This window comes from Leopardus geoffroyi, chromosome X (genome assembly GCF_018350155.1).
Source record: "Leopardus geoffroyi isolate Oge1 chromosome X, O.geoffroyi_Oge1_pat1.0, whole genome shotgun sequence".
Classification (NCBI taxonomy): domain Eukaryota; kingdom Metazoa; phylum Chordata; class Mammalia; order Carnivora; family Felidae; genus Leopardus; species Leopardus geoffroyi.
In genome coordinates this window covers 9,716,916-9,736,432 of record NC_059343.1, presented here as the reverse complement: position 1 = coordinate 9,736,432, position 19,517 = coordinate 9,716,916, and the positions used below count along the sequence as shown (strand labels likewise).

Here is a 19,517-nt window from a genome sequence, read left to right as displayed (position 1 = left end):
TAACCACTAATTACACTATCATTTCTTTAGGAAGATATTTGCTAAGAGGGGAAAACTGTGGCCTTCATAAGCTTTTGTTTCTCAACAGAACACTACCAAAGTGTGTGAGCCTAACATAGATCTGTAATTGCTACTAAAAAAAAAAACCTACATTTTTATTTTACCAAAACAATCAGACAACAAACAAACGTGGCATTAACAGGAATGAGCTGTAACTGCCCCATACCTTCTTTTTAGGGTATACCTTCCTACAATTATCCTGCTTGTAGATACTTGTCCCCATGCCTCAACAAGCTCAAGCAAAAACATCTTCCTATAAACATCAAGGTCACAGAACAGGGTCCGAAGTGACAAAGATGAAGTTGTCCTTGGCCACCTTGTGCTGATTTCTATTTTGTCCTTATTAAACAACACTGTAACATACCATTTTGTTCAGTTCCTTAGAAACTCATAATTAAAGATAAATCATCCTGCAAGATTAACTAAGAAACTACTTAAGAAAGGATGGATGGTGCGTTGGGGATTTTTCTTCTTTTCCTTAAAAAAAAATTTTTTTTAATGTTTATTTATTCTTGAGAGTAAGAGAGAAACAGTGTGAGCAGAGGAGGGGCAGAGAGAGAGGGAGACACAGAATCTGATGTAGGTTCCAGGCGCTGAGCTGTCAGCACAGAGCCCGATGCGGGGCTCGAACTCATGAACCGTGAGATCATGACCTGAGCCAAAGTTGGACACTTAACTGACTAAGCCACCCAGGCGCCCCTTTCTTCTTTTCCTTCTGAAGGGGCTTTATTTATTTTTTTATGCTTGGAAAATTTCTAAAAATTTTAACCTTTATTTTATTTTTGAGACAGACACAGAGTGCGAGAGGGGGAGGACAGAGACAGAGGGAGACACAGAATCCCAAGTAGGCTCTCGGCTCCAAGCTGTCAGCACAGAGCCCAACACAGGGCCCCAACTCATGAACCGTGAGATCATGACCTGAGCTGAAGTCGGCCGCTCAACTGACTGAGCCACCCAGGTGCCCCCTATGTTTGGATAATTTCTAATTATTGTCAGGTAAATTTCATAAGGTACTTCTTCAAGATTCATACCTGTAGTGGAAGGAGGATGCTATGGACTGAAGCAGAGGAAGCACAGGGCTAGTAGGAGGGGTAGAGTGTCAACATTGTTTCATTTGGGAGAATTGAATAAAGGGCACGAACAGGTAGGCATTTCCGACTTTGTCCTCTGAGTAGGAAGTAAAGGTAGAATTAATTTTTCTATTAATAATTACTTTAATGCATAAACTTCATCAAAACCGTTTCCCCTTTGATTTTTTAAAATGTTTATTTATTTTGAGAGAGAGAGAGAGAGAGAGAGAATGAACACAAGTGGGGGGAAGGGCAGAGAGAGAGAATTCCAAGCAGGCTCTGCACTATGAGTGTAGAGGCCAACACTGGCCTCAGTCTCACCAACCGTGAGATCATGGCCTGAGCAGAAACCAAGAGTCGGACGCTTAAACCAGGAACCCCCGCCCCCCTCATTTTTACCAAAGATTTTTTTCAAAGTATTCTCAAAAACCTAGTGTAGATGGCAATTTCTTTTACATTACAGGTCCATTTCCCTACCGTATATTTATCATATGTGCATCATGTGAAATGAAGCATTTTTAATCATTTGTTTCCAGATTTATAGCAACGGCAATGGACAGATATTCCAAATGTTTCTAATTGGGCTGCAGAATTTTTGAAAAAATGGTGAAGAAATAAAAAACACTTAAAAATATCCATCTTAGCCTTTAAATGGCATCTAAACTTTAGAGGTCAAGTATCATAGCCAACATTTATATAAGTAATTGTAAAAGAGACTAATGCAGCCACAGCACAATATAACCATGTAGCCATGGATATAGGGTAAATCTAAATAGCAACCTAACATCAGAACCATGGGTTATAGCTACAAAAGTTCTTAGATATTTGAAAAGAAGGTATAGCAGTCAACTGTTAAGATGGCCCACGATAATTTCTGCCTCCTGGTATTCGCAATCTATGACCAAGATGGCAGACCAACCAAGGCCATTACAACTGTCCATTTTGGACACAGACTAGTTTCTCTGAACTGAGGTGATCACTCACGTGGAGCAGGCAGGACCTGTGACTTACTTCTAACTAATAGAATATGGCCCAAATGATGGGCTGTCACTTCTGTGATTGGATTACTAAACATGGTGACTTCCATCTTGTTAGCAACCTCTGTCTTTTGCTGGCTTTGATGAAGCTGCCGTGTGGGAGAGGTCCACGTGGCCAGAGATGGAGCACAGCCTTTGACTGACAGCACAGGAGGAACTGAATCCTGAAAACAACCACGTAAGCTTGAGCTTGGAAGTGGATCCTAACCCCGGGAGAGGCCTGGTCCCTCACTGACACCTTGCTGATGGCCTTTGAGAGATGCTGAGCAGGGGACCCAGCCAAGCCTCGCCTGGACTCCTGACCAAAGAGACGGTAAGATCACAAATTGTGTTATTTTAAGCCACTGGGTTTTGGGATAATTAATTTGTTACACAGCAATAGATACCTAAGACAGAGGGTAATTGCTTTCCATTTTTATTATGTTGGTGAACCATAACTTAACATCAGTTAGTATTGTTTAATGGAATCAACATACAAATTGTTATACCGTGAATCATTTTCAGTTAAGACCACGTTCTTCAGACTTTGCCAAAACAAGCCTTCCGCCTTGGGGTTGTCAGGCCATTGAAGGATGGAGCTCTTGCAGATCCTTTGGCGCAGCCTCAGATACTGAGAATTCTGTAGCACTGGCTCCAGCAGAATAAATATAATCACATCCATATTCTCATCCATTAGCCTCTGCAAGGCCAAGTAGAATGCCGTTTTAAAGTTCCAGTTTTTGGCATATTTTTTGGTTAAGACAAATATTGTTTTCTTGCTTTGGTTTATGCTCTGGATGAGGTTATCGATGATGGCTAAGCCCGGGTCCCAGTCCCTCTCCTCTAAACAGAGGAGCACATTTTTTTCTTCACTCTCTTCTAGGTGGAAGCGTAGCTCATTTATCACCCAGTCGGTAACAGAGGCGTCTTTGGTGTCATAAGAAACGTAGGCATCATAGAAAGTTTGGGATGTGGAAAGAGACCTGTAGCCTTTTACCTTAGCTAAACACACATGATAGATAAACCAAACATCCCAGTAAAACCAATGGTGACCCAGGGCAGCCAACATAACCGTGATGGTGATAAAGAACGTGAAGAAACACAATATCGCCGCAATGGTGTCTGAAACACAAGTTGTTAGCTCTAGACTCACGATGCTCTTCCCTCTTTGATCCCCCGGGCTAGAGCAAATGACATCTGCCAATCTAGGAATGGTGACATCCAGATTTTCATCCATCCATCTTCGAAAATCTCCAATGTCACAGGTACAGTCAAAAGGGTTCCTACCTAGTTCCAAAATGGTTAGGTTGGTGGCGGTCTTAGTTTGAAGTGTGGATTTGTTGATCATCTTCAGCAGGTTGGAACTTAAATCGAGGTGTATCAGACTACTGGCTTCAGAAAGAAAGTTGGAGGGCAGGTGGGAAATCCTGTTTCGACGCAGTAGCAGCGTGCGAAGAGAAGGCGTGAATTTAGAGAGGCTGTTGGTCAAAGAGGACAGCCTGTTTCCACTTAAGTCGAGCAACTGGAGATGAGGAAACAGCTGGAGCAGTGTCCAGTTAAAGGAATTTAACACATTATCTCTTATGTATAGTTTGGTGAGGCTCTGGGGCAAGTTAAGGAAAGCTTCATTCGGGATGTGCCTAAGGTTATTTGAGGACAAATCAAGCCATGTCAGATTCCCGAGATTTGTAAAAATTTTCCAGTACTTGTCACCTTCGGCGTTCCACAAAATGTCAAGGCGGTTTCCACTGAAAACTAACTCTTTCAGGGACATGCTTCTCAGGTCTTGCTCCGTTAAAGTATAAATGCTGTTGTGGCTCAAGTTTAAAACTTTTAGTTGTGTTAAATTTTGAATAAATCCTAAGCGGTGCGTTACCCCTGCTATTCGGAAATAGTGTGCGTTGTAGCTGAGATCTAGAACTTCTAACTCTGGCAGGTCACTGAGAGCATTATCATCATCAAAGTCTAGTCTATTGTTTGTCAAATCCAAATATTTGATGTGAGGTACAGCTGAAAATTCAGTCCCGTGTAACACTTGGCCGTTGCCATTAGAAGACAGATTTAAGCAGGCAATGTCATGAAAAGCTTTGAATTGCTCTCGCCCAATAAAGAAAATACTGTTCAGGCTTAAATCTAAGGCTTTGCCATAAACTGTACACTGTGGCTTTATTAAAGGGTTGGTGTTATGATAAAAATTTGAATGTGGGTCAAACTCAGTATCTGCTGAGCGTAGCCTACGGATATGACTTTGAAAAGAGGAACCACTCATATCGTTTTGCTTGATATCATTTACCAAGGGTGATATTCTGTTTTCTGACAAGTAAATGATGCTCAGGTTGGAGAAATTTTGGAAAAGGGTAAAATTAATTTGCTTAATAAAGTTAATGCCCAAGTTGATAGTCTTTAAGTTTGAGAGATTCATGAGGGGCTGGAAATCTTCTGCTCTAAGTTCCTGGAACACATAACCTCTCAAGTGCAATGTCTGGAGCAACTTCAGATGAGAGAAGTTTTGAGAAATGTTAATATATCTTGGATATTTCGCCTTTACATAGTTGTAAGATAGGTCAAGAATTTCTAAGGAGGGCAGTTTCGTTAAAAATTCCCCAGAGGCTATTTCGTCAACTAAATAGTTGAATTCCAGATGTAGCACCTTCAGATTATGCATACTTTGAAACCACGTTGCAGGAATCTTCTGGAGGGAAGTGCTAGAGAGGTTTAGGTAGCGAAGTTCCGTCAGGGTTTGGAAAGCAAGAGGATGGATCTGAATTGAAGAGCCTCCTTCACAAGGTGTACAGGGAAATGGCGCGTTGAAACACCTTGGACAGTTCCCACTTAAATCTAGCACTCTTAAGTTTGTCAATCCCTTGAAGTCTTCCTGACTGATGACTTTAATCTTGGCATTGCTAAGGTAAAGTTCTGTTAGGGAGTTTGGCAGTTTAGGTGGCACATGGACAAGTTTATTAAAAGACAGTGACAGCACGCTCAAATTTGTAAGACTTTCAAACGTCCCATCTTCTATGTCGAAAGTTTTGTTATTACAATTATTGCCAAAATAGCAGTTCCAGCTCAAATAGAGTCTTTCCAGATTCGTAAGTCCAGAAGTATTCTTTTTAGCTACCCAAATTATGTTGTTTTGAATTAGACTAAGTTCCCTCAAAGACCCCGGCAAACCAGCAGGTATTTGCTCTAACTGGTTACCTTCAAGCAGTAGCTGGTTTAGATTTTGTAGGTTGAGGAATGCCCCATCTGTAATATTCATGCCACTTCTGTTTATATCAGGGTTTTCATTCAGGTGCTGTTGATTGGCATTGTGGTTTAGATTTATTCTAGTAAGATTTTGCAGCCCTTGAAATGATTCGTTTGTTATGTGTGTGATGAAATTATAAGACAGGTCTAGTGCTGTCACATATTTGCTCACTGTTTGGGGAACTTCTCGCAGTCGACGGTCATTGCACTGTGCAATAATAGAGCCATTTTGTCTTTTCTCGTCACAAGGATAGCTTCTAGAATAATTTGCTTCAGTGAAGAACTCATGGGAATCAGAGATCAGCAGGAAAAGGCAGGTCAGAAGCAAAGACTGAAGGGTCATGTTTTCCTAGGGAAAATCAAAAGTGGAGGCACAATGTTAGAGAAGCAGTAGTTACCAGGCATTTTATGATGAAATTAACAGTGTTTCATCACACTGTGCATGTGTTTTCAAGTGTGAGTTTCCTTAACAACTAAGCAAATTGCATGAAGTCAGGTTCAGAATATTTTTTTTAATTGTTTCTTCTTTTGATGTTTATTCACTTTTTGAGAGAGAGAGAGAGAGAGAGAGAGAGAGAGAGAGAGAGCATGAGCAGGGGAGGGATGGAGAGAAGAAGGAGACACAGAATCCGAAACAGGCTCCAGGCTCGGAGCTGACACACAGCCTGACGTGGGGCTCGAACCCACAAACCATGAGATCATGACCTAACCTAAGGTCGGTCGCTTAACCAACTGAGCCACCCAGGAGCCCCCAAGTTCAGAACAATTTGAATGGCTCACTGCATTCAGCTTCACGGTGCTAAAAGAAGTTGGAGAAGAAGCTCTCTGAGATGATGATGATGAGAAAGCCTGGGAAGCTTTTGCGGAGGCATTCATCAAGATGCCCCATCAGCATAAGACGTCTGATGCTGGCCCATAGCTATGGTTCATGCTAGAGCTGTAGCACAGCAAGTTATATATTCATAGCTTCAGCCTATTAGCATAACTCTTGAGGAAAGTTGGCCCATCCCAAGGAGATTTCAGATCCAGGTTTCATTATGGTATCACCTAAGATCTCCAAGCCAGAGTCACCTCTACCTTATCTCCACAGCCATCTCTCTACACAACCATATCTCTTACTGGCATTTCCTGCAATTTTTCCATACCTCTCTGGTGGCACGTATCAAGATCTCTTATGTTCCTGCATGACAAGAAAGTGGACACCTTCTGTTGAGAAGCAGAACAAAGTGTCAGGTATTGTGCTAACCATAAACATTTTCTTATCCACATTAATGCTCGTCCCAACACAACGAGATAGGTCCTATGTTATCCACGTTTTGTGGATGAAGAAACGAATTCAGAGGCTTCAGTGGCTTTCAGAAGGACGACATGTCATAGAGCTGGATTCCAGTCATTCTGATTCCAACATCATGTTTTAACCAGTAGCCATCATGCTACGCAATCTCATTCTGAAGTCTTCGTGCCAGAACAGCACCTCACATGCAGACAGCACTCAAAAAAAAAAAATGTTGTGGACTGGCTACTAGAACTCATATGTTCCTTATCATATGAACATTGGCATTAATGGCTATTCGTTGGCTAACATCGTAAACTTCGGTAGGGAAGACATCCTCTGGAACACTTAGTAGACTGCCTCACTTTCTGCAACTCTCTCTTACTAGAGGGCTGGGTATCTTGCTTTTGGTAATTATACAACGCAATAAACAGATTCATGTGATTGGTCTGATGAGGGCTGTGATCAAAAGAACCCTCAAAATCTTATTTCATGGAGTATGGAGACCAACCTTCGCAAAATTACATTTTTCGTTAACGCCCAACTCATGCCCTTATTGTGAGTTAAGCCAGGTAAGAGCTCCCTTTTTGAATTCTTCTAAAATTTAGGGTTAATGAACAGTCACTGCCACACCCTTATTCTGCCATGAAAGATTTTTATGTGGATGGTGATTATTCAGAGGATCAATCATCGTTGCCACTTTATAGCAGTCGGGGAAGAGCCAGCTCCTTATGAGATGAACAGTAGAGTGAAACAGGACTCCCAGGGCATTTGCAGTTACTTTTGGCTATTTTCCAAATACAGCACTATCTAGATGCTGCTGGCTAATGTTCTACTTTTACCAGAAGAAATCCCTGCTTTATCTGGTTTCGTCAGCAGGATTTCAAGATGGCCCCTCTCACCTTTGCCCCCTCGTATTACTGCTGTAATTATGCTATGTCATGTGGCAAAAGGGAGATCATCTAGATGGGCCTAATTTAATTGCATGTGCCTTTAAAAAAATTCTTTTTTAATGTTTTTATTTATTTTTGAGACAGAGAGAGACAGAGCATGATCAGGGGAGGGGCAGAGAGAGAGGGAGACACAGAATCCAAAGCAGGCTCCAGGCTCTGAGCTGTTAGCACAGAGCCCCACATGGGGCTCAAACCCACAGACTGTGAGATCATGACCTGAGCTGAAGTTGGACGCTCAACCAACTGAGCCACCCAGGCACCCCTCGCATGTGCCTTTTAAAAGCGTAGTTTTCTCTGGCTAGCAGCAGAAAGGAGAATCAGAGAGAGTAGAAGCTGGAGAATATTTGACGCACTATTGCTGACTTAAAAGCAGAGGGGGCCACCGACGAGGAATGCAGGCAGGCTTTAGAAGCTGAGAGTGGTTCTCTGCTGACAGTTGGCAAGGAAAGGCCCTCTCCCCCATCCTACAGCCACGGAGAACTAAAACAGACTGACAACCAGAATGAACTTAGAAATGGATCCTTATTTAGAGCCTGGAGATCAGAGTCCAGCCACATCTTAACCTACAGAAATTTGAGCTAATAAATGGGTATTGTTGGAAGCCTCTAATAATATTAATTTGACATGTTAAATTTGAGTTTGTGATCTCCCAGTGATGTCCAGGAGGCAGTTACATATATGCCCCTTTGGCTCAGAGGAGAGTTCTCATCCAAGGATGAACTTGGGAGTTGTGGCAAGTATAGCCACGTATGAACTTGTACAAATACGCATGTATGAATCAGATCATCCAGGGAAGTGAACGCCATAAAGGATATTCTACACTTCAGGTTCTATCAACAATTTTCTCATCTTTTCTTTTAGTAGTTTTATGATTTCATTTTCTCACATGGAGATATCTTATCCTACTGGGATTGTCTTACCATAAAACGTGAGGGGCAGACCCACATTATTTTTTTTTTTTTCTACATGGAGATCTGGTTGCCCCAATATCATTTTTGTATTTACTTATTTATTTGCTTTCATTGAATATAGTTGACACACAATGTCACATTAGTTTCAGGCATACAGCATAGTGATTCCACAATTCTATACGGTATGCACTCGCCACAAGGTAGCCACCATCTGTCACCATGCAGCGCTATGACGCTACCAGTGACTATTCCCCACGTTGTACCTTTCCTTCTCATCAGTTATTAACTGGAAGCCTGTAGCTCCCACTTCCCTTTGCTCCTTTTGTTCATGCCCCAACCTCCACCCTCTCCTCTGGCAACTACTACTTTGTTTCTCTGTATTTAGGGGTCTGTTTCTTTTATTTGTTGGTTTGTTTTGTTTCTTAGATTCCACATATACGTGAAATTTGTCTTTGACTTATTTCATTTAGCATAATACCTGCTAGGTCCATCCATGTTGTCGCAAATGGCAAGAGGTCATTCTTTTTTTTTTTGCTGTGGGTGTACACGACATCATCTTCTTTTTTTTTTTTTTTTTTTAATTTTTTTTTTCAACATTTATTTATTTTTGGGACAGAGAGAGACAGAGCATGAACGGGGGAGGGGCAGAGAGAGAGGGAGACACAGAATCGGAAACAGGCTCCAGGCTCTGAGCCATCAGCCCAGAGCCCGACGCGGGGCTCGAACTCACGGACCGCGAGATCGTGACCTGGCTGAAGTCGGACGCTTAACCGACTGCGCCACCCAGGCGCCCCATACATCATCTTCTTTATCCACTCATCTATCAATGGACACTTGGGTTGCTTCCACATCTCGGCTATTATAAATAATGCTGTAATGCACATAGAGGTGTATTTTTTTTTTAAATTAGTGTTTTCATTTTCTTTGGGTTGAGACCCAGTAGTGAAATTCCTGGATCATATAGCATTTCTATTTTTCATTTTCCGAGAAACCTCATTACTATTTTTCACGTCGGTTGCACCAATTTACATCCCCACCAACAGTGCATGAGGGTTCCCTATTTTCCGCATCCCTATCAACGTGTTTTTTTCATGTGTGTGTGTGTGTGTGTGTGTTTTATTTTAGCCACTTTGACAGATGTGAGGTGATATCTCATGGCGGCTTTGATTGGCATCGCCCTGATGAGTGATGTCGGCCATCCAGATGTCTTCTTTGGGAAAATGTCTATTCAGGTCCTCTGCCCATTTTTAATCAAATTATTTATTTATTTTTTTTTGGTGTTGAGTTGCGTAAGTCCTTTATATATTTTGGATATCATCCCTTTATTGAACATACCCTTTTGCAAATACCTTCTCCCGTTCAGTTGGTTGCTTTTTTGTTTCATTGAGGTGCAACATCGTGTGTTGAATACTGCTGTTCTCACCAACTGGATATGTTCCTTTTATCATATATTAACTTTCCTGCGTATTTGGATCTATCTCTAGACTCTCTGCTTCATCCATCTGGTCATCACTGATGTGCTAGAACCACATGTTTTTAAGAATGACAGTTTGAGGGGATGTTAGTAGCCGATAGGGCAAGTCCTACTCATTATTCTCCTTTTGTGAATGGATCACTTCGTTTTACCTTTGAATAGGTCCTTGCTGGTATCCATTAGCACTACTGATTTCTATATCTTAATTTTATGCCAGATCACTATACTAAGTTCTCTGATTATTTCAAATAGTGGTTTCCCCATGTGACTTTCTTGGGTAAGCAATTAACCTATCTGCAAATAATGATTATATTCCTAACACCCTTTATGCAGTCGAATGTATTTTCATTGTCTAATTGTGCTATTTACTCCAGAACAACAAAAAAGAGAACAGAGGCCAAAAAAGGAAAAAAAAAAAACTGACCGATCCAACCACACGCAAATTAAGAGTTTTGCCTCACAGAAAACCTGGTAAACAATGCCAAAAGCGAAACAGTAAATTGGGAGGAAATATTTGCAGTTTATATCACAGATAAGGAAGTAAGATATTTGATACGTAGACATTTCATGCATAAGTGAGAAGACAAATAACCCAACAGAAAAATGGACAAAGATATATTCCAAGACAGCTCACAGGAAAAAGAAACACAAACAACTCATAAGGATAGGAAGAGATATTCGACTTCACTCAAAAACGTACCCTGACATACCATTTTTTACCAATTCTACTGTGTAGATGAGGATGTGGAGAAACAGGTGCTCTCATATATTGCTGGTAGGAATCTAAATTAGTGCCACCCCTAAGACAGAAAGAAATTTGTGATAGTTATCAAAAGTGTCAATCAATGTAAACTCAGCAATTCCTAGAAGCAGGTCCTAACGATAGACCCTCACGGCGGTAACTGAGAGTGCGATAGATGGTGGGAGTTACTATGGAGGCCAATAAAAACAAGCAACGGGACGGTTATGCAGACTGTCCCTCCATTGGAATTTGTCGTTTCTCTCCTGATGCAACTGGGGCGATGGGTCTTGGGGACAAAGACCACACAAGCCACGTGCCACTCTGGTCCCATCACACCAAAGGCACCTATGAGCAGCACCTGGCTGAGGCAGTGCCTGTCAGGTTTCTGCTGTCATTTTTCATGATAAATTCACAAACATTTCAAAATTAATGTTTACATGAGGCCCACGAGGAACAGAGGGTAGACTCTTCCCTTAGCACGATGGGAGGAGAGGCATTTTTCGGTGGTTACTTGGGCAGGCCCGGCGGCCAGGGCTGAACCGTGCGGCCTCAAGTTAAGGCCTCCGCGTCTAATTCCAGGTGCTAGGGTCTCCCTCATACAAGGAACAAGTGAGCTGAAAAGCCTCTAGGAGTCACTGAAGATGAGGAGGTGAGCTTTTTGAAATTCATCATTCTTTTTGGGGTGAAAAAGGCCTCCCAGAAAGCTGGGCCATAGAAAGGATCAGAATATTCGGGGGATTTGTGAGCGAGGAGCTTGAGATTCCTAACCCCACCCTTCCAAGGGTCCTGAGAGAAGAACAGGGAGTTGATAGGTTCCACATAACCTCAATCGGAAGAGACGCACTTGGGGCGGGAGAGCAGGAAGTGGTGAGCAGCCAGCCAGGCCAGGAGCTGAGGACAAATCCCCAACCGGCCAAGCCTCCCCATCCACGGGAGAGGCGAACAGACGGCGAAGGCCCATCATCTCCCCGGGGTGCCGGGCTGAGGCCCGTGGGCAGGCCACTGGGCAAGGGCGGACAGAGTGAACCTGAGCTCACTCGTCCAGCTGGAGCTGAGGAGACCCTCGAGACCCGCCCCCCCCTCTTGGCCACACCCCTGTCTTGGGGTACCCAGAGTCGTGCTTCCAGAAGAACTTCAGAGGGAACCGGATCCCAGATGGAGTGAGAAGGGCGCCAGGGAGAATTCGCCTCATTAAGGTGTCGCCAACGAGCAAAACACCATCCCGCCAACGAGCAACAAACCATCCCGCCTGGCAGAAGAGACATGGCAACTCTGCAGATACGATTGAGGGGAAAGGGGGTAATCGTGCAAGTAAGATAGAAAGTGCAACTATGCAAATAAAAGCGAACCTGAGGCAGAGAGAAGAAAGGACACTTACTTCTGCTGTCCACCCCACCCCCCTCTGGCCTGGTCCTCCCTCCCTGACACTGACTCAAAAGGTTGAATCCAGAGCCCCGGGTTCAAGACTCTGGGCACAAGTGAAGGCAGGGGCTAACCGCCAAGGAGAAAGGACAGCCCGCATCTAGAGCAGGGAGCCCCATCCCCTGCTTCCCCCGCCCTGCGGACTTGGACAGCACCCCAACAGGGGACGGGGGCGTCCCCCTGGGAAAATGGACAAGCACTGCAGCTGGGCTGTAGGTGCGAAATTAAAGGGGGCACCCCAAAACTTAGTCATCAAGACGAACGGGGGTTTCACAACTTAAAATCCCGGGTGGGCTAAATAGTCGACACTTGACATAAGGGCAGAACGCAAGCCTGCATTCGCAAGGCGCCCTGTGCTCGCCTCACCCTGATCCCAGCCCTGGTGCCGATAAAACTTTATTCATAAAACAGGCAACTGGTCTGCAGGCTGGAGTCGGCCAGTTTGACTTTTTAAATAGAACCTTAAAATATTACGTATCTTCATTACTGAGCTTTTCGATCTCCTCTCCTCCTTAAATTTTGCACCCAAACATGTGTCTCACTCTACTCACCCTGGTCTCAGCCCTGCACCACAGAAAACATCTATGATCACATTGGCACGCTCTGACCAAAAGTGACTCACAGGCGTTCATCTTGGGCTGAGACGCATCTGTTGGGAAGCCCCGTCCTTGAACCTGGAGCTGCCAGTCAGCTGTGTGGTGCCCCAGCCGTGAGTATGAAATAATAGCCAGTACCAATCACCTAAGGGAATCACCTACCATGAGAGCTATCGACACAAGGACAAAGGAAAAAAAAAAAAATCAGACATAGGGATTGATAGAATCGTGCCTTCTGGCACCCAAGTCAGTGGTTTATGGTTTCTTTCCTTTCCTTTTTTTTTTTTTTTAAGTTTATTTACTTTTGAAGGAGAGAGACACAGAGCATGAGCAGGGGAGGGGCAGAGGGAGAGAGGGAGACGCAGGATCCCAAGCAGGCTCCGGGCTCCGAGCTGTCAGCACAGAGCCCGATGGGGGCTCGAACCCCACGAGCTTTGAGATCATGATCTGAGCCAAAATCAGACGCTCAACTGACGGAACCACCCAGGCGCCCCTGGTTTATTTTCTCAGTACAGGTCCTCTCTTGCCCAGATTCTCAGTCCCCCGCTCTGCGAGTCTGAAATCCTAAAAAAAATCTGAGCACCGGAAGACTTCGTTTGGTTTTTTGTAACTTATTTGGTAGCAAAACCTGACCGGAACTGACCTAAGGCTCTTATAATCTCTATCTATCTACTTAGCGGGACCATTCTTGTTTCAGGGCAGAAATAGCCATGCACGTGACCTGGGCCCATCAGAAGGGTTTTGTAATGTATCATCTATGCACCGCCTTGCTAAAATACGCATTCTGAACTCTGACACCATGCTGGCCCACAGGTTTCAGATCAGGGATTGTGGATCAATACTTAAATCTCCTTCACTGGGGACACATTGGCAATTCCTGAAGTTTCCTTGGCATATCTGGTAAGTCGGAAAGCAGAGTGTGCTTGTCAACGGGGCCAAGTGACGATTTTCATGGGCCCAAAGCACTTTGGCCCTTGGGGGCCCCTTCCTCCGGTCAAAAAATCATTAAAAAACGGTATTTTATGACCGTGTTGGTATAAAGACAAACATAAGCTAGGCTGGATTCTGTTATTTTCCCGATTTTTTTTTTTTAATTTTTTTTTTCAATGTTTATTTATTTTTGGGACAGAGAGAGACAGAGCATGAACGGGGGAGGGGCAGAGAGAGAGGGAGACACAGAATCGGAAACAGGCTCCAGGCTCTGAGCCATCAGCCCAGAGCCTGACGCGGGGCTCGAACTCCCGGACCGCGAGATCGTGACCTGGCTGAAGTCGGACGCTTAACCGACTGCGCCACCCAGGCGCCCCTATTTTCCCGATTTTAAAGAAAACAAAACCTTTCTTTAAAGTTTCACTGGGCCGAGGCCCCGTGCGTTCTGAAAAGACAAGACAAGGTCTCTAAAAAGAAGTCAGCCCTGGTTGTCTATGATGTTGTCCTGGGGCTCGGACCCAGGGCTGGGGGAGCTGGGGACACACCTGCCTGGGACTTCTCCCTCTGAGCCCCCCAGGAAGGAACCAATCGTGCCGATAACACCTTGATTTTGGACTTCTGGCCTCCAGAACTGAGAGACGCCCCGCTGAAGGTGACTGGGTCTGCACGGTCTGGATTGCTAACTGGGTGCTGCCTTGGAACACTTAGAACAAGCCAGGACCTGTTACAGAAAGCACGTGAATTACACACACACACACACACACACACACGCCTGCTTCACTTCCCCTTCCCTGACAAATACAGCTACCGAGGAAGCCACTATTTCACAACCGCTTTCCTCTTTTCCGTGCATAATCAGTTCTTTGGTTGGGTCCACGGGCACACCACAGGCCAGTTCTCTCCTTTGCGCTCTGAAGGAACCGAATCCCACAACGAAAACAAACCCATCTCAGTCCCCCCTCAAACCTTTCTTCTCCGCTTGGACCCCAACGGACACCAAAAGTGCAGTTTTAGAAGACCAGTGCGGTGTGCGGGACGGCTCAGAAAAGTCTGCCTTGGCTGAGGAGAGGCAGGCAGAGGTGAGGGGCCACCCCCAGGGACCCAGCCCCCTGGGGTGAGGGCTGTAGGCAGGACAGCAAGAGAACGTGCTGGGTGCAAAGGGAGTGTCCCCGCTGGGTGATGCTAAAATCAATCCCGTAGGCTGTCCCACACAATTTCACAACCTAGGGCGAAAATAGCGTGCGAGGGTTGGGGAGGGGTGCTAAAGCTGCCGTCCTGGAATCAAAAGCCTTTTATTTTTCCACATCCCCTTCCTAGGCTGCAAAGGGCCATTTTGCAATGATGCCTCCCCCCGTCTCCCTCTTCAGAGGCTTCCTTTGCCTCAGACCACCTCCTGAGCTGTGCCCCTTTCTCAGGATGGGACCTGCTGATATCCCCTAATGCTCAAGTGTCCAGACAACCTATTGATTATAAAACATGATCAGTCCCCCCCGTTGAATCGCTTAGCTGTGTAGGTACGATGTGGAATTCAACCAGAACTGAATTTGTGCCAAACGGGACAGATTTCTAATTTTTCGTGGGTTCTGATTCATCTGCAGGGGACTCTGTTGCCCACGGAGACATTATGCAAGTAAGTGAATAAAGAAATGGTTGGCAGATAGGGCTTGTCACCTTCGATGAAACTGACAAGCCATCAAAAGATGTTTTGTTTGATCCATCCCAGATCTGATGGGTTCACCAACAGCGTTGGAAGCCAAAAGAAGTCACAGCCACATGAGATGCACATATCAGTGAAGAGACGGGTCCTGATTTCCTGTGCATACAAATATGAAAAATCATACGCTATGTGAATCCCTGGAAATACAGTCGGGAGCGCCTGTGAAGTGCTTTGTCACGAAGCAACCACCGGGACCCGTGTGAGTCACACATTTTTGTATTTCGTCCTCATAAAACTCGGAGCGGCGGGTGCTGTCTGAAGCCTCCATTTTACAGATGGGGAGCCCGAGGCCCAGAGAGGCTAATTTACCCAAGATCACACCAACGGTAGGTGGCAGAGCTGAAACTGGGCCTAGAGATCCCCGAGTAGTTAGCAAATCGGTAGGGCTGGCAGCAAGCAGCTGGTCGGCAAGGATCTGGTTTCAATTATCACCAGAGACCTCGGAGCCATACCTGGAACCTTCCGGATCCAAACGCCTGGGGCGGATCATCCACCTTGCCTTTCTGCAAAGTGGCAGTGCCCCCGGGCTCTTTCAGCGTCTCTGTATCCAGAGAACAACTGGAACCCAGTGATGGTAGACGCGCGCACCCACCAGGAGCTCCGTGTAACCGTCCGAGAAGTCAACACAGCCTGTATTTGCTAAGCTCGATCCACAACCAACAGGCTGTACGTTCAGATTTACTTTGCGTTTATAGCCCCGAATAGGCATAAACTAGAGATCAGAGTTTAAAACGTAACAAATTCCTCAGCTCCGCTGAGTAACTCAGCTGAACTCCAGACATTCCGTGGGAATGAAGGCCCCCTCAACGGACTCTGGAGGTGACCCTAAGACACTCACAAGTAATAGCCAACTGAGTTTCAAAGACCACCCGTGAGTAGCAACATCCTCCCCCTCGACACTCGCCTCGATCCCCCCTGAGCCTGGGTTTGCCACCTGCCTGCCTCCCCCTCACACACGCCGTGCAGATTTTAGGATTCGTACAGGACAGGATGAGAGGGGGCCACCAGGGGAGAACGAGAGGCCTCCCCTGCCCTCCCGCTGAGCCACAGCCTCGGCTTTTCAGGTCAGGCGTACTTGGAGCTTTGCTTTTGCTTTCTGAAATCAAACCGAGGGACTGATGAATAATACGCTTCAGGTCTTCCTGGGGCCTCCTCGCCCTCTGAAAAAGGACTGTGCTCTTGAAGGAAAGGACCAAAGAGCTATCCGGTGCTGCCGCAAGGCCGTGGCTCTCCTCTTGGGCGCCTGCTGAGATACCCTTCACCCATGGGAGGGAGGCAGGGCATTTGAACAAGCTTAGTCTGATTTTATTACTATTCTATTTTCACTTTCTTTGTAGTTGTTGTTGTTAATTTTGTGTATGTTTTTATATATTTTTGAGACAGAGAGAAAGCACGAGCTGGGGAGGGGCAGAGAGAGAGGGAGACAGGAACTGAAGCAGGCTCCGTGCTGACCGCAGAGAGCCCGACACGGGGCTCCAGCCCAAGAGCAGCGAGATGGCGCCCTGAGCTGAAGTCAGACGCCTAACCGACTGGGCCACCCAAGCGCCCCTATTTTCACTTTCTTATAATACAATTATATTGGTGGCGGCTACCACGGCGGCTTACAAATATCAGGTGGCAGTTGGATAACTTCGTTTGCATTTCCATATCGATCACTGGCTGTGTCGGCCACTGGAGTCATCTTATAAAGCACCATAAAATTTCGGTACAGACTTAATTTACTTTCAAGATCTAAAAGGGGCATTAAATGCGGGGCACCTGGGTGGCTCAGTCAATTGAGCGTCCGACTCTTGATTTCGGATCAGGGCATGATCTCATGGTTCGTGAGTTCGAGCCCCCCGTCAGGCTCCGTGCTGGCAGCACAGTCTGCTTGGGATTCTCTCTCTCTCCCTCTCTCCCTTTCTCCCTGTCTCCCTCTCTCTCTCTCTCCTCCCCTGCTCATGCTCGTGCTCTCTCTCTCAAAATAAATAAATAAATAAGCTTAAAATGGGCATTACATGGATTGAAAAATTAACTTCACACGGCCATAAAAAAGAATGAAAGCTTGCTGTTTGTAATGGCATGTATGAATCGAGAGGGCATGATGCTAAGTGAAATAAGTCAGAGAGAAACAAATATATGATTTCACGCGTATGAAGTTTAAGAGACCAAACATATGAGCAAAGGCGGGGTGGGGGGGGAGAGAAACAGAGAGACAAGCCAAGAAACGGGGCGCCTGGGTGGCTCAGTGGGCTAAGCATCGGGCTTTGGCTCAGGTCACGATCTCGCCGTTCGTGGGTTCGAGCCCCGCGTCGGGCTCTGCCGTGACAGCTCAGAGCCTGGAGCCTGCTTCGGATTCTGTGTCTCCCTCTCTCTCTCTCTCTGCCCCTGCCCAGCTTGTTCTCTCTCTCTCAAAAATAAATAAATAAACTTAAAAAAAGAAGAAAACACATCACTTCTTCAAACTGTAAAGTCTGATTTTCAATCTGACAGTTCTCAACAATAACAAAAACTGAGATCTAAACGCTGTAGAATACAGTAGAACACAATCGTAGAAGTGGTAACGTGTTTGCTTCGACATACTGAACAAGCAAAGTAGCAAGTGATTTTGAACACTAAGCTTCTAGGGGTATATTAATTCCAGGCTTTGCCTAGGCCCTACGAAGTGACTCACGCATGTGAGATCACACAGCTTGCCCTTCTCTGCGGAGGTAGCAAAGGAAAAACACTTCTCCATCCACTTGACTTCCAACCCTTCAGTCCTAGAAGAGGACATCGTTTCTGGCAGGACCCGAGAGTGATCGTCAACTCCGAACTTGGAACATGCTTGTTGTCCTGTGCGAATTAATAAGACCCCTGCATTTGATTTTCGAAACTGACTGCCTATCAGGCCACATTGCCTACCTTTAGAATTGTTTCGATTCTTCACCTTTTTTATACCTCTCGGCCCCATTCATCACTTTTCTCGGTTCACACCATTCGCCACCGAACCACATTCTGGAGTCAGAAACCATGTATTTTGTTGGAAACACTTGCCAAAAGAGTGGAAGTGGCTTACCGCTGTTCTGTCGTCGTCTTAATTTCTCATTCCGTCACCTGCAGCACGGCAGACGGTACCCTGTGTGCAGTAGGCACACTCTGGGGAAAGAAACTGACCAACTTCCTGAACTTGGCTGCTTTACCATCAGCGGAACCTCTCACGTGGTTTGCAGAAGTTGATGTGGGAAGAAGGGAACTTGCGATTTCTTAACTGTTGCCAAATCATTTATTGACTGTGCTTTAAAATTTCAAAACTGAAATTCAGGGTGGAAAAGTCATTTGTAAAGTGATTTACATAACTGGTACAAAGTTTTTAATTGTTAAAATTCCAAATATAATAATTGGGGGCACTTCTTTGTCCTGTAGGTCTAATAATGACAAGAATGGTATTCTTTCAGGGGATGAGAACATTCCGTCTAACTGGAGCGTAAAGTTAGTGGTCTTTATCAGATTGATAAGTGAATTGGATTTGGGGCTCCCGGAAGGCCTCAGAAGGTTTAAGCACAGGGGTCAGCAACTATAGCATGTGGGCCAAAGCCAGCCCGGGATGTGGGGTGGGGGTAAAGAATAACTTTTACAAATAAACATTTGCAATCAATCTGATAAAGGCCACTAGCTTTACGCTCCGGTTAGACAGAATGTTCTCATCTCGTGAGAATTGCGAGCTCATGACCTGAGCTGAAGTCGGACGCTCAACCGACTGAGCCACCCACGCGCCCCTTCAGCGTGCCTCTTGACCCGCAAAGCCTGAAATCTTTACCTCACAGAAAACATTTGCTGACTCCTTGGCCAAAAGAACCATTTGGAATGGGGTAGGGTGTTTTATCATGGTCTATACTCCTTGAATTGGAAGAAACCACACTGGGAGCAGGGTGGGGAGGGGGTGACATTTACACACACACACACTATTATTCTGTCCCCTCTTTGCTGTCCCTTCCTTGTCTAACCTCTCCATCTGGCGGTTCAAGGCCTTCCCAGAAGCCTTCATGATAGTGAGCCCAGAGATCAGGAACCATTTGCTCAGAAATCAAGTTTTAAAAAGTAAGGGCACATGACTACTCGTAGTGGGCTGAACTTCAGGCTGAAGAG

The 19,517-nt window shown here is 45.3% G+C and overlaps 1 protein-coding gene across 4 annotated transcripts; it reads right to left on the bottom strand.

Annotated features, from left to right (window-relative positions):
• Positions 1–2,573: 2,573 nt before the first annotated feature.
• Positions 2,574–18,577, bottom strand: TLR8 (toll like receptor 8). 4 transcript variants are annotated; one of them, XM_045470807.1, is made up of 3 exons: positions 18,448–18,548; positions 6,538–6,598; positions 2,574–5,741 (listed from the first exon to the last, which is right to left on the bottom strand). In XM_045470807.1, exon 3 carries the CDS (start codon positions 5,733–5,735, stop codon positions 2,616–2,618), a length of 3,120 nt encoding a protein of 1,039 aa, XP_045326763.1. In that variant the 5' UTR covers positions 5,736–5,741; positions 6,538–6,598; positions 18,448–18,548; the 3' UTR covers positions 2,574–2,615. The 4 variants fall into 4 exon arrangements, with proteins under 4 accessions (XP_045326763.1, XP_045326764.1, XP_045326762.1 ...); XM_045470808.1 differs by lacking the exon at positions 6,538–6,598 and adding an exon at positions 15,365–15,506 and having other exon boundaries at positions 18,448–18,540; XM_045470806.1 differs by lacking the exon at positions 6,538–6,598 and having other exon boundaries at positions 18,448–18,577.
• Between the last annotated feature and the right edge of the window lie 940 nt (positions 18,578–19,517).

Coding starts and splice junctions, on each gene's coding strand:
- TLR8 (XM_045470806.1), bottom strand. CDS start 5,735: ATGACCCTTCAGTCTTTGCTTCTGACCTGCCTTTTCCTGCTGATCTCT.